Source organism: Pyxicephalus adspersus, chromosome 3, assembly GCF_032062135.1.
Source record: "Pyxicephalus adspersus chromosome 3, UCB_Pads_2.0, whole genome shotgun sequence".
NCBI classification, from domain to species: domain Eukaryota; kingdom Metazoa; phylum Chordata; class Amphibia; order Anura; family Pyxicephalidae; genus Pyxicephalus; species Pyxicephalus adspersus.
Genome location: NC_092860.1, coordinates 79,316,112 through 79,332,434, shown reverse-complemented (window position 1 = coordinate 79,332,434; position 16,323 = coordinate 79,316,112). Strand labels below are relative to the sequence as shown.

Genomic DNA, 16,323 nt, shown 5'->3' with positions numbered 1-16,323 from the left:
TTACCGCTTTCAGCATGGCATTTTTACCCCGAGCCACACTCGGGATTAACGCTCAGGGGGTTAAAAAAAAGGGTGCAGCACCGCCCCCTAATTAGGTGATCGAGAACGAATGGGAGCGCAAAGCCTCCCGGGATACCTACGTCACGCATCCCGAGACGCTCTTGGGTGCCCCTTCTGCAAATGCCTGAGCATTTCAGGCATGCGCAGACGTTGTCCAGTGAGATCGGCAAGTTTTTTTTCCCATCTATGTCACCTGATCTTGCGCGTGTGTCGGGTGATGTAGGAACAAGAACCCGGAAGAAGAGGAGAAGATAATGGCACCCGGAGCGCCGGCCAGAAGGATGCTGGGACAATGCCGGACCCCATGGAAGAGACCTCCGGACCGATCGACCGCCCTGCAGGATTGAAGGTAGATGTAACTTTTTTTGTTTTGGGGGACTTTTTTAAGTTTGGTTCCTCTTGAAGCATATGGCTCAGCAATGGTTGCCTCATACAACTTAAGACTGCACTGACGTCATGCTGCGATGTGTTTTTTTGTCTTTAGTACAGTTGTGAATTCCGTGCAATATAAAGGCACAAATTGTCATTAGGAATTTATTAGAATATTATTTATTTTACTAATAAAACATAAAAATGCAATTAATATGCACATTTTTTCTGTAGACCACTGGTTTGTTTATAAATCAGTAATTCTGACATTCACAGAATAATTGCCTAGTGGGTGAATCTTCCATATGTTTCAATGGCAGTAATTGATTCTCCAGAAACAATGTTTCAGTGGATGGCAGATTCACTACTTTACAAACAGTCCCCTGCGTGAGGGAAAACTGCACATTTCAAACTAAATGCAGTGAAAAGTGTTTCAGGGGGAGAATAAAAAGTGTTGTGAATCCTAAATGCTGGGACAGATGGGTGTATCCTACACCGTGCCACGTCTAGAGAATACCCAGGTACAATGCAATAGAAGTGTATGGTATGAGGGTGATATGGTATGAGGGTGATGGGAGGTGGCACATGCCAATATATTAGGTTGGCATTATACACCTCAAGAACTTTCTTTATTATTTGTTCTAGAAAAGATGAAATAATAGAAAGAAATGACTAGTTGGAATCCCTAGATAGCATGTGATCATTGTAATGAAGAATCCATGCCAATCTCCTTCATTCTTACAAGTGTTGACATCACAACACAATCTCATTTCCGGCTTGCTGCCATTTTGGGCTCTCTGTCCCATCCTGACAGGTGACGTAAGCTCGTCCACTTCTAATTGCCCCCCACCAATATCCCCAAATTATCTGCCCCCCCAGAGCCATGGCTCGTGTATAGGTCGGAGCTCATGACTCCCCCTAACACAGGCTAAAAATAGTCGGAGGTGAGTGCGAAGCGGCCCGGCCATGTCCCCTCCTCTTCCTCTGTTCTCATCAGGAAGGCCCGCCTCGGCCTGTGAACGCCCCTTTTATGCCCCCTCAGTGTACACACACATCCTTCTCACCCTGATTATTCATCTCAACATTCGTCTCCCTTCACTCAGCGGGCAGCTCGTATAAACAGCCCGGAGACCCGAGAGAGAAAGCGAGGCGACTGGGGACACAGCGCATCGCCTGAGGTGATTTGAGCTCGGCCATCCCCCCCCCCCCCCCCCTCTCCGGCTGCCTGCATGTATTTACTGTTTAGCGGCTCCCGCTCAACCCCCGACTATAGGCAGTCAGAGCCCGGCCTGCACCGAGGACTCGCCCCGGACACCGAACAGGCGCTGCATGCAGGTGAGGAGGGGGAGGGGGGCCTTTGTCTCGGCGTGCCGCCACATGATTGTATATATTCCCCTAATGACCCCCTCCCCCGGGTGAGGCCTTGCCACGCTTTACTTCCCGTGTGGCCCCCCGACTTCACTTGGTCCTCTTCCTTTTATTCCCCTATAATGATTTATTTCTTGTTGTTTACACGGCCTTGTTTGCTATTATTAGCTGTGTTTTCTAACCGGGGTATCCCTGGTCTCTTCTGTGCCCAAGTTAGTTACATGCCATGTTGTCCTCCAATCAGAAGGGCGATCACTCCATAGTAGTCCATGTGTAACAAATATAATGAGCAGATGACTTGTGTTGGACCTTTTGTTACATTTCAGTGTTTCTGAACCCTGCATCCTTGCCTATATATTATTGTCCTTCACTAGCTGCATGCTATTTCTTAGGCTGGCTTCCAGATGGCCAAAACAATGAACCGTACCTGTTCTATGTATGTGAATCTATGTGAGCTATACCGGCTCCCTTAAAAAATAATTCACACAGAGTGAATGATTACTTCCAATTTTTCAGTCAGGTAAAAAACTATTTCTTGGTTCCTTTTTTGTCATGCGCATAAGATTAATGTAAATATTCACCCAATATGATTGTGTGTGAGGTTTATCCACTCCTTTAGTAAATGTGTCCCTTGCTGGAAGCCCATGTGACTGGGTGAGGAGACGAGGGACAGACTTCATCCGAACTCTTCATGTTAGTGGATGGCAATCGCCACAGGATTATTATTATTAATTACCAGGGTTTATATAGCGCCAACATATTACGCAGCGCTGTACATTAAATAGGGGTTGCAAATAACAGACACAGTGACACAGGAGTGACTCCTTGCCCCGACGAGCTTACAATCTATGATCACAAGTTGTATGAAAGCTTCAGATTTAATAATAAAATGCTAACACTTTTAGGGATTGGGTTTGACATTTTTTTTTTTTTAAATATAAGAATAGTTAACTTTTTACTGCAATTTAAAACCTTGCGATTGGGAACCCCAATAACCTTGATTGAAGTTCACACGAATGGTTTTTTGCAGTTCCCTGGCCACCTTGCTAATGAGCATTCAAGTGGTTTTGATGGTTTTCACTATTCATTTTAGGAACTGCAGGTGAGGCGTTGCTGTATGTGTACCCAGCGGCTGTGTGACGAGGAATCTATCATTGCGATGCCACCCTGGTGCCCTAGTCCATGGGGTCTTGTCCACACAAGTGTAAAGCTTGTTCTATGGCTATTGCAGCTTTACAATGTGGCTTCATGTTGTGTAGTCTTCGTTCACATAGATTTTTCTTATCTTGCCAGTCATTGGCAACTGAAAGTGTTTGCTTTCAATAAAAAAAAAATTGTTACCCTGGCCGTCTGAAAGATTTACAAATGCCTTCTAAAAACATATTTGCCTTTTTGTTTTTCCAACACCCCCAGGACTTAACCAATGAGCAGGTATTTCCATAGCAATCAGTGTTCAATCCCACGAATCTGGACATCATTGGCTTTCGTTTTGGAACAAAAGGCCTGGATGATTTTTATATTCTGTCCCCCTGTTGTCTTTGTGCGCTTCACTTCTTTCTAGTTCATTCCTCCTGCTTTCCATTACTTTCTGCTAGAACTGTGCACTTCCCTCTAGTGTGTTCTTTGTTTCCCCCTTCTCATTCTTGGCCATGAGGAAAATAAAGTGACATTGTGGTGAGACGTGCAGCCTGGACACGGGCTTTGGATTACATTGATAACATCACTTAAAGGATTTGCTCTTTTATTTAGAGCTAGATGCCATTAGGACATTGATTAAGCATTGTATTAGCTATTTTGGTTCTCGCCGGCTTTTAAGTGATCTGTGCATGCTGTTATCATGGTAGAGCAGTTTGGGACAAATCTAGATTTGAATCCAAAACTAAATAGTTGTTCAGCTTGAGAAATACTATTTCTATAGCTTTCATGAGTTTATATCTGTTACAATGTTGCGTTGTTTGTTTGTTCTAATATTGTAAATAATGGGTTTGAGATATTGTAACATTTAGATGTTTCTCATGAAATCTGATAATTTAAAATATATAAACAAGGTAACAAATTGTTACACCCTAAAAACAATCACTCTAGGGACTACAATTTGGTTAATCAAATACAAAGTTTAAGGTTTTGTGTTTGTAGTAAGAACTCCTGGTGCAGTGTTCCATTTGATATAATTGGACTATTTTTGAACATTAGGAATCTGTTAATAAATCCATGAATCTGAGGTTCACCCAACATTCTCTAAAAGAGGATCAATTGCTGCCATTGGTAATACATGCACTTGGTATATTCACCACCAGAGAGTGTTTGGTAAATGTCCAATTCACTGCTTTATAAACGGACCCCCCAAGTTCTGGGTTTGTAGTGTGGTCTTCTTCCTAACTTGATTATATCTTGTAAAACCAACGTAGAGCGGACTGAGGCCTCGACAAGCGTGTACGTCTCAGACTGCAAAACAAAACATTTCTTGCACAATGGTTGCGTAACGTGTGTGTGATGCCTATATATATATATGTATGTATCACGTTATGTGTATGTGGGATCTGTAGGAAGGAAGAGGAGGTGGCTTTCACATTCGCATAGCCTCAGCCTACCAAGGCAAAAAAAAAAAAAACAAAGGCAGCTGTGGAGATTATAGTCAGCAGTGTGCTGTTTTTATTTTTCTAATATTAGCTTTCACATAATTCTCCACTCGAGGATTTCTTTTGTCATGCCAGGTTACTGCTTGGTTTTATGTAGCTTATTTCCTACTTCCCCTTGAAAAATATCTATTTTGGAGTTGTTTGTGAATATCTATTGGATCACTCGGGCAGCACGTCTTGTATGAATGCTGTGAGGCTCTCATCCTATTGATTTTTTTTTTTATTTATTTTTTTTTTTAATGAGTTTTCTAAATTTTTATCCTCTGAAAGAATTTTTTTGTTTTAAGCAGTAGCCTATGCTTTTCATATAAACAGTATTCCTTTCCTGGCACACTCTATGAAATGTGGGTTTTGCTTAAAATATAAATAAAATATGTTTTCTGTACATTTTCTACTTCCTTACTATGTGCCTACAGGGATGGATAAAACTGTTGCTATGGTTAGTAATAGGAGCCAAAGCAATCGGGAAAAATCCTGTCTTGAAAAAAAGCAAAGCAGTTGTGGAAACGTACAAACATAATGTTCATCCAAAATACAGTTGCACAATATTGCTTTAACATTTTGTGTGCAGGTAGATTTTAATGTTTCCACGCAGCTCTTGGAATTCCTACTAAAACTAGTTCAATAGAGGGAGCATAACGCATTTTGAGTTTGATATGTGCCTTTTTATTTTGTCCGATTAGTAGTCGTTTTAAGCTTTGGCGCTTTACTGGCTTGCGGAATAGAAAAACAAAAGTTGTTGATAGAGATAAAGATATTTTAATATGCAATATGATTTGCGCTGAAAATGTATTGTCTGGAACGAAATCTACTAATAATGGCAGATATATCTGCATGATAAACAAAAATTGTCTTTGTGTCCCAGACTCTCCTTCAGCGTTTTCTTGTGTAGCCGGAGGTATTCCTGGAAAACTTTTTATGTTCCTGTTGCAGTAGCGCTCTGTACCTTGTAAATGGACATGTCCCATCGTGGATAATACGGTCACCCATCTTTAGTCTATCGCCACATTTTCTCTGGAAATGACTCCCTTTTCTATCCCTGACTCTTTACAGGTTTCTACAGGCAAAACATGCTGCAATGTGCTTTACATCTCATGGTTTTCCATACCCTGTTTGCCCTGTCTCATTGGATTTGTCTTATTGTCTTCCTCCCTGTCCAAAATCTGGAAATCCTGGACTCTGGTGTGACCTTAGAGTATTCTACTTTCCCATCATGAGACGCTGTAAACATCACATCCTTTCCTCTCTAGCTTGGCAACAAAGTTCCAATATTATGTTGTTAATCTAAGCTAAACTTTTGTACTTGAAAAACTTGGTTTCACTTCCCCCCTCAACATAAGAACTACCAAAGGCTTATGCAGTTAAACAGATCAATAACATGCAGAAAACAATTACCCATAGCAACCAGGAGTCGCATCTTGGCTGGTTTCAGTAAGTTAATCTTACGTAGCCTAAACCAGTGAAGATTGAGGTGTATAGTAAGAAAATGTTCACTTTAGATCAAAGCCATAATTCCTTGCCAGCTTATCCAGTTTCTCATGTGAGGTGGAGCAGAACATAAAACGAAGTTGTAATAGATGATCAATGTACATGGCAAGGGGCTAAATGATTTTTTTTTTGGGGGGGGGGGGTGTATAACCCCTACACAACATAACAGAGCTGCCATGATGCCCCAGAAAAAGAGTTTGACTTGCTGTTATTTTAAAGATTGTGTTCTTAATAAAATGAGATGTCCTTTTTGCCTTGAATGACCTTAACCTGATCATTCTTTCTCTTAACTAGTCTCACCAGCCAGTAGGTTTAACTCACTATTCCTATTGTCCTTCGAGTCCACAAAACCACTGCACCCCCTTGTCAGCTGGCTTAATAAATGTTTTCTTCTCTGAGGTGTTTGAACAAGGGAGAATGTTTCATTTAAAGAGGAAGTAGAAGTGAACTCAAACCACGCCCAAAACAAAAAATTACTTACCTTCAATCCTACAGAGCAGTTGATCAGTCCGGAGGTTTCTTTCATCGGGTCCTGCGTTGTCCTAGTATCCACCTTCAGGGCAGTGTGCCGGGCGCCAACATCTTCTCCTCTTCTTCCTACATAACCTGACACACACGTGAGATCTGTTAACGTAGATGGGGGGGGGGGGAACTTGCCGATCTCACTGCGCATGTGTGAGATGTACAATTTTTTCCCCTATTGACGAAAGGGCTCCTTCTGCAGAAGGAACACCCCATTCATTCTCAATCGCCTAGGCGATTGAGAATTAGGGGGCAGTGCTGTACTTTTTTTTTTTTTTTTTTTTATTAAAAAAGTTAAAATTCTTCTGAGTTTAGGTAGGCTTTAAGTCCCATGTATGTATATTTTACTTTTTGTGTGTAAACTTCAATGAATGGGAAGCATTGTAGTGGCTAAGTTAAGCTACTGTGGTTTGATGAGGACTAGTGACTTATTGAGTTGATATTAAAATAGAAATGTATCAAACTAGAATATATAAAATCTGTCAAAACTAAAAATAAAACATTTTTCAAATGTCCTAAATAAGCTTATTACTCCTCTCAACCTGATAGCTGTGTGCATGCATCAGACCTGAGATCCCTCCTGGAATCTATACAACAGAATCTTCTGTGGTCTGGTCACATTTATTAGATGTTTGTTGCTGAAGTTTTTTTTGTGTAATAATTTTGTATGCCTTATTTCACACACATTCTTTGCTGGTTGCTTTTTCCCATTTTTCTCCACTTTGGAGGGCTACATGCTATATGAAAGTGGCAAATTTCTACTGACATTCTACATATAACGAACCAGATCATAAACTAGTCATTCATAATTTGAGAAGTTTCTGTGAAGATGACGGCTGTGCTAATAACCATTGTACTAGGCTATTTTTGAAATGGCTGACTTGAAATTCACACATACCTCAACCCAAAAGAATTGTTGTGTAGACTTGTATTTTATTTCTTTCTAACAGGAGGATAGATTGGTAATTTAATTTTCAGTGTTTTGGTGGCTGAAAGATTCTGGTATTTTTGCCGTAGGCTGCAACACTTTGGATATTCTTGAAGTTAAAGTTTTTTTTGGGCTGTAGACGCAGAAGTACATTTTCAAAGAGAGTGGATGGTGGATGAAGTGATTGAAATGTATAAAAGAAAAGTGTTCATTCTGTCAAGGTTTTTTTAATTGCGTGCAGTAGCCATGATTTTTGGCCTGATGTCTACATTCATTTAGTAAAGCATAGTGTTTGAAAATATGCAATGTGGGGGGGGGGGGGGTAAATGCAAAACAGTCTGTATAATACTACATAAGACATCCTACATGGTAATTTATGTCAAGAAATTGATTAAATTGACCCTGCTGCTCTGATAACTCACTCACCTGTCCTACTGAAGAGGAAAGTACTTGCCTAACCATGCCATCCTCGTCTCTTGGCACGATGGTTTGGCAGAGGACAACTAATACAGGGCCACATGGGTCCCCTACCTAAGAGTCCACTATCACAGATGTCACTGCAGACTCATTTTCCGGATCCTGAGAAGCTCTGTAAATGCACAGCTAATAGTGTCCACATCACATAGTCACTGATAGACACCTGAAGGACCTCTCTTTCTGTAAACAGAAGGGTCGATGGCTTGGCGCTGAAATTTCAATCAACCCTTGCTTTAAGCAAGCAATTAATTACCAGTAATAAGTAAAAAGTGGTGGAGTTAACGTTTGCTCAGGGATCAGCATTAAAATCTTGCTGCCTGCATTCCTCAACACTAAGCTCACACAGGCAGAGTCAAAGGGGGTCACAGGCACCAGGACAGGTAAGTGTATTTTCGGTTGCAGTGTTAATATAGCGACAGGGTCACTTTCAATTTTCACTCCTATTGGCCCATGGAAGGAAAGATTTATGAACCCTAGTTTGGTATTGTCTTCAAAATACTTGTACCTCTTTAAAAAAAAAAAATTAAAGATTGCAGTATTGTTTGTTTTTTTTCTCCAAGTAGTAGGCTAAACAGTGTGTTCAGATATTACACTTACCATGTTATCTCCTGCTGAACAAGAAATACCAGCAAGGAAAAGTAATCCGATTGTTCTTTTAATTATTTTATGTTTAAATTGTTAGCGATGATATAAAAACCTGTTTTTAATATTCTTTCAGGTTACTTTTAGCCCTTGGTTCACTGCGTCTACAACGCTGCTTGAGATACATTGCTCAGATTCGCCTTTCTGGTGCTCATTCTTGTAGAAACTACTGACCTGCAGACAGAGCAGTAATCAACCCACTTCATGCTGATTTAACAGGTAACAGATTCGTTCTTGTCTGTGGCACAGGGTGGGCACATGGGATGGGTGATCGCGCACCATAATAGAGTCAATGTGCACACCAATATGCTTTCTTACTGTGTTGAGTGTTTTTTTATTATTAGTGTGTGAGCCTTCTCATAGTATACCTTGTACATGTTTGTAACGGCTTATGCATAAAAACATATTGCAAGAAAACTGCACTTGATTTAGAATAGACTGTCAGTCTATCTAGACTGCTAGACACGGCCTGGTTAGTGTCAGAGACTAAGCCAGACTCGTGTATTTTATCCCATATCACCATTTCCCTCTCAGCCTGCCTATTGCTCATTTCATTTTTTTTTTTTTTTTTTTTGAGTATCTAGTCTTACTATGTGAAGATGATGGCTTTGGCACAGTGGATAATTTGTTGAAAAGCCCTTCCAGACCATCAAATACTAAGACTGGACATTCTGCCTGTTTAACTAAATCTGTTTACAAAAAACAATTTCCTCAAAAATAAAAAAATTTAAGATGGAGAGTTTTTAAATTCAACTGGTACAGTTTTTTTTTTTTTTAAATGGATTGTATTTTCTCATCTCTGAGGATGCATGCTAGTATTATCCTCATGCAAAAACTAAATTTTTGTCACATTGCATCCAGAACTCGAAATGCAGTTTGGAAAAGATGGATCTGACCGCACACCGTATAACTCAAAGCTAGTTGTTAGCCTTAATTTGTGTACAGTGCTTATTGATGAACATTGCAGAGCATTTTAAACCTCACTGCAAGAGTCTGTCCTCTGTGCTCTTTCTCCCCCCCCCCCCCGCTGTCCTCTGTGCTCTCCCACCCTCCCCCCTCCCGCTCCTACCCCCCACCCCCTTCTGTCCCCTCCCCTCTCCTACCACATTTCATGGGTTTCCTCTGGTTTCAGAAGCATATCAAACAGATATCAAAGGCTCTCTAAAATTGCCACCTTTCCTTACCATGGTTATGCATTTAGATTATATGTGAAATAATGTTGCGTTAGAAGTGAATTTGATTTATGTATCTGCATCAATACTGTGATGGGCAGCTTTTTTTTTTACTCTAAGTTGAAATGATTGCAGGCAAAATATGTATATGATGCAGTTATTAGCTTTACAACAACTGTGCAGCAGAAAACTATTTACTAGGCTCTATGTGGTCTCTATGTGTAGCAAGCTATGAAATATTTAATGGAAACAATTTGAGATTATTTCCTAGCTATTTTACAGCTTTTCTTTAGCAGCTGTAGCCAACTCATTAAAATTGGGTGAACATTGGATTTACCTAGCATCTTTGCTGTACTTGTCCTGATTGTTTTCTGTTTCTTTTCCTTCCATTCTAATGTGGCATAGTCCGCACAAGCCTAAGCCTGTTTTTTTTCTGTTTTGCTATAAATAATCTGTTAGCAATCTGATTATGCACTCTGATCTCTGCCTAAATAGTAAACTCCCGCTTACTCCTTATCTTACTGTTGAGCGGTTTACTTACTATTGTGTTTTCACTGTACCTTTGCAAGTGTAAATACTGCAGAAGTTATGTCATTTGGTTGTCTTTGTCTTATAGTGTAATATGACTGGTGTGTGTAATTAGTTTTATCTAAACTTGGTTCTTCAGGAGGTGCACCAGTTGATACTAACCTGAATGTGATTTCCAATAAATGGTAGATGGAGCGCAGGGAAGTAGTCACCATTGTCTATGGTCTCCCCTGGCGGATGACAATTTTCATGTTTTGTGTGGAGGCAGCAAGACACTATTTAGTGACATTGCCCAGTCTACGATACTAAAATATACAGCTATATGGCTCTAGGCACTTATATATCAGGAAACTGCATCTGTCACTTTATGAATACACGTTTGTCTGCCAAAAATAAATGAGCAAACATGTTCTACTGGTAAGTCACATAAATTATGAAAAAATATACAGGTGACTAAAAATAAACTTTACCTGGCTTTAACTACCAGCAAATGGCAGAGATGAGATTAAGTAAGAGTTACTAGTTCAGGTATAGGGGCAAAGGATTGCAATCCTTGCTCGTGTTATACAGACAAAGGGTTGTTTAAAGGTCACTGAAATGGCAGATGTACGATAATGACTGTGTGCTCTTGGCTTAATTTTCTGTAATAAATGATGGTTTGTTCCGTGTCTACATTCACACTCCTATTGCGCTAAATCTCTAATAGTTCTAATGAGTTTCCCTGTCCTGGTCTAGGTTTACAGATATTTGCTAACTAATGAACAACTGTTAGAAATCCAGTGCACTGTGCTGGATCACTGTGGTTCTCCTGTCTTGGAGACTCTTGTGAAACCAGGCCCAGTATCTTTGGAGATGTGAAATTCTAAGCACATCAGTTCTGCCTAATAGTTTATTACGAGCACTGTCCTCCCGTCACTTCCCAGGTATATCAAAACACTTTCAGCACTGTAGCTGGCAAATCAAAAGGAGTAAATAAGAAAAGGTTGTTGTTTAAGATTGTATTTACTTTTGTATGCTATCGCTTCCAAAAGTCAACGCTCAAATCCTGTCTTGAGCAAAAATCTGACTTGTGTACAACAGCTTCCCCATGTTGTTTTCTAGCTCATCCTGGCAAGTTGATAAACAACACTTGTACACTGCTATGGAAGAGAGCACCGCTGGGTGCCGCTTGCTGCTCCTTTCTTTTCTATTGAATAGAATGGTGCTGTGTACAGTGCTCATTTGTTCAGCTGTCGCTGTAAACGGTCACAAAGATAATTAATCAACTGATGACTCTATGGGGCTTGACGCTTTTCTCTAATCTCTATCTGCACAGCCTTGTTCTGTACAGTACCCTCAAGTGTCAAGCTATGGTGTTTTTTGGATTTTTTTTTTTTTTTTTTCTGTACTTGCTATAGATTTTATTTTTTAAGATAATAAATGTTGTTGACTAGCTATATTATCTCTCATTGTACTCAGTCTAAAACGGAATACAAGTAACTTGAAATATACTTGCAGTCCTTTCATTTGTTCTTGTTTTGGTCATCTGTCACAGATACTGGTTTATGCTTTATTTTTCTTAGATCTTGGATCTCCTTCTGTTTACCATTACTGGCAAATGGAGCTGTTTATCCAGTTTACACACCATGAAAAATAACATGCATGTCACTCTGTGCTTATTAAGTAGGTTATGTAGACCTATGTGAAGCATGTCCTTTTTGGTGTGTAAAGAAACTAGAACAAACAATTATTTCCTCTAGGAAACGGGCAAACAAAATGCATCAAATACACCCAATAATGCATTTTGACCCTGCAAAAAATTTTACTCTGCCTTTTTTTCCCTAAAATGTCTTGAACATATTGGAAAAGTTATTTGCTACAGCTGCATCTTATTGTTTTGTTCATAAATATAGTGATTGCCTTTGTCCTAATATCAAGTTATTTTATCTTTTATTCACAGGCAGACAGTGGGTCTGTAATAAAAGGACAATTTTCTCAGACCTTTCAAATGCAATCACTACATTAAAATTCATGTAAATACATTTTTAGACTTTTAATCTTTATGTGCCTTTGTTTTAAGCAGATTTTATTCTTGTTGCGAAGGTCTTGACTGTCTTTACTCCCACACGTTACCACTGTTTGAGTGCCCCTATGAGGAGGACATATAATGGAAATTTTTATAGGCCAGGAATGTAAGTTTCTTGGCATCTTAAAAAATTTTAGGTGGTACACGGGAGGTTGGTTCCTGCTTAAAGTGATATTTTCACATATATAGAAGTATGTGTGTACTTGTATTTACCTTGTTTAGCCTTTCATAATTTTCATGTTCCAATGACCCTTATTGGGGTATAGTATAATTCAGCCATTTACTGGTGTTTTTGGCATGGATGAGAATTTTTACTAAAATCTTGTCTCCTTTTTTCTAGACCAACAGGGATGCCAAAAGAAAAATATGATCCGCCTGATCCTCGTAGAATATATACCATCATGTCAGCAGAAGAGGCGGCCAACGGAAAAAAGTCTCACTGGGACGAATTGGAGATCTCCGGTAAGGCTTAGTCTACACGGACTGTTTCCCCAGCGTTAAACCTGAGACTTTTAAAGCCCATGTTTGAAATCCCCATCCATTCCAATGGGTTAATCTACACCAGGACGTTTCTTTCAGGCACGTTTATGAGCGTTATCCTAAACGTTGCTTTCAAAGTTTAAAAAATGAAAACTCGGGGTAAACGTGGGAAACCGCTTGAAAACGCTCCCATTTAACTTAATGGAGGCTTTTACAAGCATTTTTTTTAAGCTTTTTATGAAAGCTTCCATTGAAAACAATGGGGCTTTTATAGGTGCGTTTAGCAGGCTTTTGTAATCTGGAAGCCCCCTTTATTAACGAGACTCCCAGATCTCCGCTACGCCACCTTGGGTAATGAGTACAGGGGTACATAAAACTCTTACTCATTCCCTGAAAGGGTTAAAATATGTGTGTAAAAAAAAAAAAAAAAAAATAGGATGAGGCTTTAAGGACAAGGCTCCCCATTCACCTCCAGTGATTGGCTGAGGTTTTCCGTTTCTCATTTCATTCAGCACTAGACTTGAATGGAGAGGCTTGTCCTCATTTAACCCCTAGTGCCCAGGGATCCGTCACTGTCAGGAGGAGTCCCATGGCTGTGCTCATGTCATGATTGCAGCCAAGGGAATTATCCTGTCATTGGGATAACCTGTAACAAAAAAAAGTTTAGTTACACAAACACAAATTTAATAAAATTAACATTATAGCCTCATCCAATTTTTTACACGTTTTTAACCCTTTCAGAAAATGAGTAAGGGGTTTTGTGTACCCCTGTACTCAATCCCTGAAAGGGTTAAAAGTAAAATTTATAAACGATTATGTAAAATCGTGGCAATTTGGATCAAAGGATCATGAAAGATCTTTTCCAATGACTAATATTGCACGTGTGTATGCGGCATTAGAAGCAGCTGCAGGATGGATTACCAGTTTCTTTGCAATTTTTATGGTGCTATCAGAATACCAGGAATTCCCTCTGCCTCAATTCACTATAGGAGATGAGGAAAAAACTTTACTCCTAGATTGTAAACTCTTCGGGGGCAGGATCCTCTCTTCCTCCTGTGTCACTGTCTGTATCTGTAATTTCTCTAGTCTTTTAGGATACTCTTTAATAAAAAAAAAATCATCCAGCATATTCATTTGTGATCCCTTTGGTATTTGCATTCCATTACTTTGAGTACATTTTGTAAACATAAGCTATAATACAAAGGGAATTACAGTTGTTACAATTAATACTAAAAACCTTTATAGCTTCCTTTTTGTTCTCCTCTTTTAATGAAATCCTTCCACTAGTTACAATTACTTAGAAATATATTTATAAACCACTGACAGACTACACACAAAATATTTATCACCCCATATGAACAGTTGGGGTCATCTCGGGCGAGAATCTGATGTGTACAGTGGTTGTCCAAATTTGTTAATAGATTCGTCCTTTCCGTAGAAGAAAACGGCATTCACCTGTCACTCTTATTGTTGCTGGAAACTAAAATTAAAGATTGCTTAAGCAATGAAAATTGTATGTATGCGTATGCAGCCTTAGTCATTTTCAACTGCATTTCCCCTCATTATTTTTTTATTTATTTTTTTTTAAATGGCTCTTAAGACAGACATTTAAACATAGACAATAGTACAGATAAATGGATTGTTCTGAATCTTTCCACAAGGTGGTGCTCTTTTCCTAATGAATTACACTTATACTTCTTAAAAATGAAATGAATCTGTACTTTGGCTATGTTACTTAACTTTTAAAGAACCTTAAAAGTTAGCTAGAGATGACTGAAGCTACTTATGGCACATTTATTGTTCTATGCAAACAGATAGAACCAACAAGTACTAAACGTAGATAGCCTCTTTTTTTTTTTTTTTTTTTTTTTTTTTAGAGCAGTGAGCTTCGTTTGCTGCAAGTACATACTGTTTGTCCAGTGTAACACTCAATTGCATTCAGACAAATTAAGTACCAGAATAAACCATGAAATTAGGAATCTTATTTGAATTTAAATCTGATTGCTGTGGCTATCATTGAGAACATACACCAATGAGAGAAAAAGAACACCATCCTTAAATTAGATTTTTTTTATTATGTCCCGGAAAAAAACATAGAAGTTCTAAAATTGTTTAATTATTAACTTATCGAAACATACACATATTACACCATATTTAACAAAAATAAAGCCAAAATGTTGAAGCCAAGTGTACAGAAAAAAAAAAAAAAAAACTAAGTACACATAATTCAATAGCTTGTAGGTTCACCCTTAGCAGCAAAATATTTCTTGTATGGCTTTAGAAGTCGCAACATTGTGGTGGAGTTTAGCTCTTTTCTTTTTCTTCTTTAGCTGTTGCCTTTACATTTTATTCTTTTGGTAGAGAGAAGTTCATGGTTGAATAACTTTATAGTACACAGGTCCTGTGCCTGCAAAACCACCCTAAATCCTCACCCCTTCACTGCCATGCTTGAAGTGTTAGTATTTTTTTTAATACAGACATATATATTGTCATACATCTTTACTTATTCCAGAAGTTAGGTGGTTTGTTGCACACCTAAGCTGTGCTGCCATGTTTTAGAGAGAATATTTCTCCTGGCAACCCTTTCTAACTAGCCATACTTGTTCATTCTTTTTCTAATTCTACTGTCTCCAACTTTACAGGCCCCAGCATGATAACATGTTAGTTTGAATTGTAACTCCTATTTTTTTTTTTTTTTTTTTTTTTTTATTTTTCAATTTCTCTGCGCATTGCATGTATTTGAATGTATTTTTTCCCCCATTAACCTATTTTACATGCAGAGCTTTACATTATAGAGGGTGTGCTTTTCCCCATGTCTGTACCTGTAATATTGGTGTGCTTGCAAGGTTAACATCTATTTCTGTCTTTTTTGTTAGGTCGGGTGAGGAGCTTAAGTACATCTCTCTGGTCATTGACTCATTTGACTGTGCTGCACCTCAGTGATAACAACCTTTCCCGTATTCCTCCTGATATTGCCAAGCTCAATAATCTGGTTTATTTGGACCTTTCTTCCAATAAGCTCAGAAGTTTACCAGCAGAGCTAGGGAACGTAGTGTCTCTCAGGTGAGTAAAGCATTCTGACTGGTGTATATAATGAATGGGGGGGGGGGGGGGGGTTCAAGTCCTAAAACACTTAGGTGCAGTATGATAGGCACCATAAGATAAGTGTGTTTTGCACATGGATCAGAAAACAAATGCAACCACCACATCCAAGGACTAGAAATCTGCGATACCATTACATTTTTGTACTTTGATTTAGATATACTCCATGTAGATAGTTTTGGGCTGCTTTTCTTCCGTTTAACATACTTCTGTGATAGTAACCCAAAATTTAACTTTTTGCAGTTCTTTAGGAATAACCTTTTTACCTTTGCATGCTCTTTATTTCTTCTACTTTTCATTTGATGCTAACCTAAACGTGTTTTTTTTTAATGCAGGGAATTGCTTTTAAATAACAATCTGTTACGGGTTTTACCTTATGAACTGGGGCGACTGTTCAGGCTTCAGACCCTGGGATTAAAAGGTAAGTTAACTTGGTGCCTGGTAGTTTAAAGCTAAAACAATGCATCTATCCCACCCATAAAG

At 38.9% G+C, this 16,323-nt stretch overlaps 1 protein-coding gene across 3 annotated transcripts in view; it reads left to right on the top strand.

Annotated features, from left to right (window-relative positions):
- Positions 1 to 1,276: 1,276 nt before the first annotated feature.
- Positions 1,277 to 16,323, top strand: part of CNOT6L (CCR4-NOT transcription complex subunit 6 like) — a 31,851-nt gene continuing 16,804 nt past the window's right edge. Inside the window, exons 1-6 of one of the 3 annotated variants that reach the window (XM_072405380.1) lie at positions 1,277 to 1,607; positions 8,570 to 8,712; positions 12,256 to 12,364; positions 12,599 to 12,720; positions 15,615 to 15,801; positions 16,176 to 16,261. In XM_072405380.1, the coding sequence (XP_072261481.1) occupies positions 12,324 to 12,364; positions 12,599 to 12,720; positions 15,615 to 15,801; positions 16,176 to 16,261 (436 nt within the window). In that variant the 5' untranslated portion in view covers positions 1,277 to 1,607; positions 8,570 to 8,712; positions 12,256 to 12,323. The other 2 variants (XM_072405379.1, XM_072405382.1) reach the window with 2 other exon arrangements.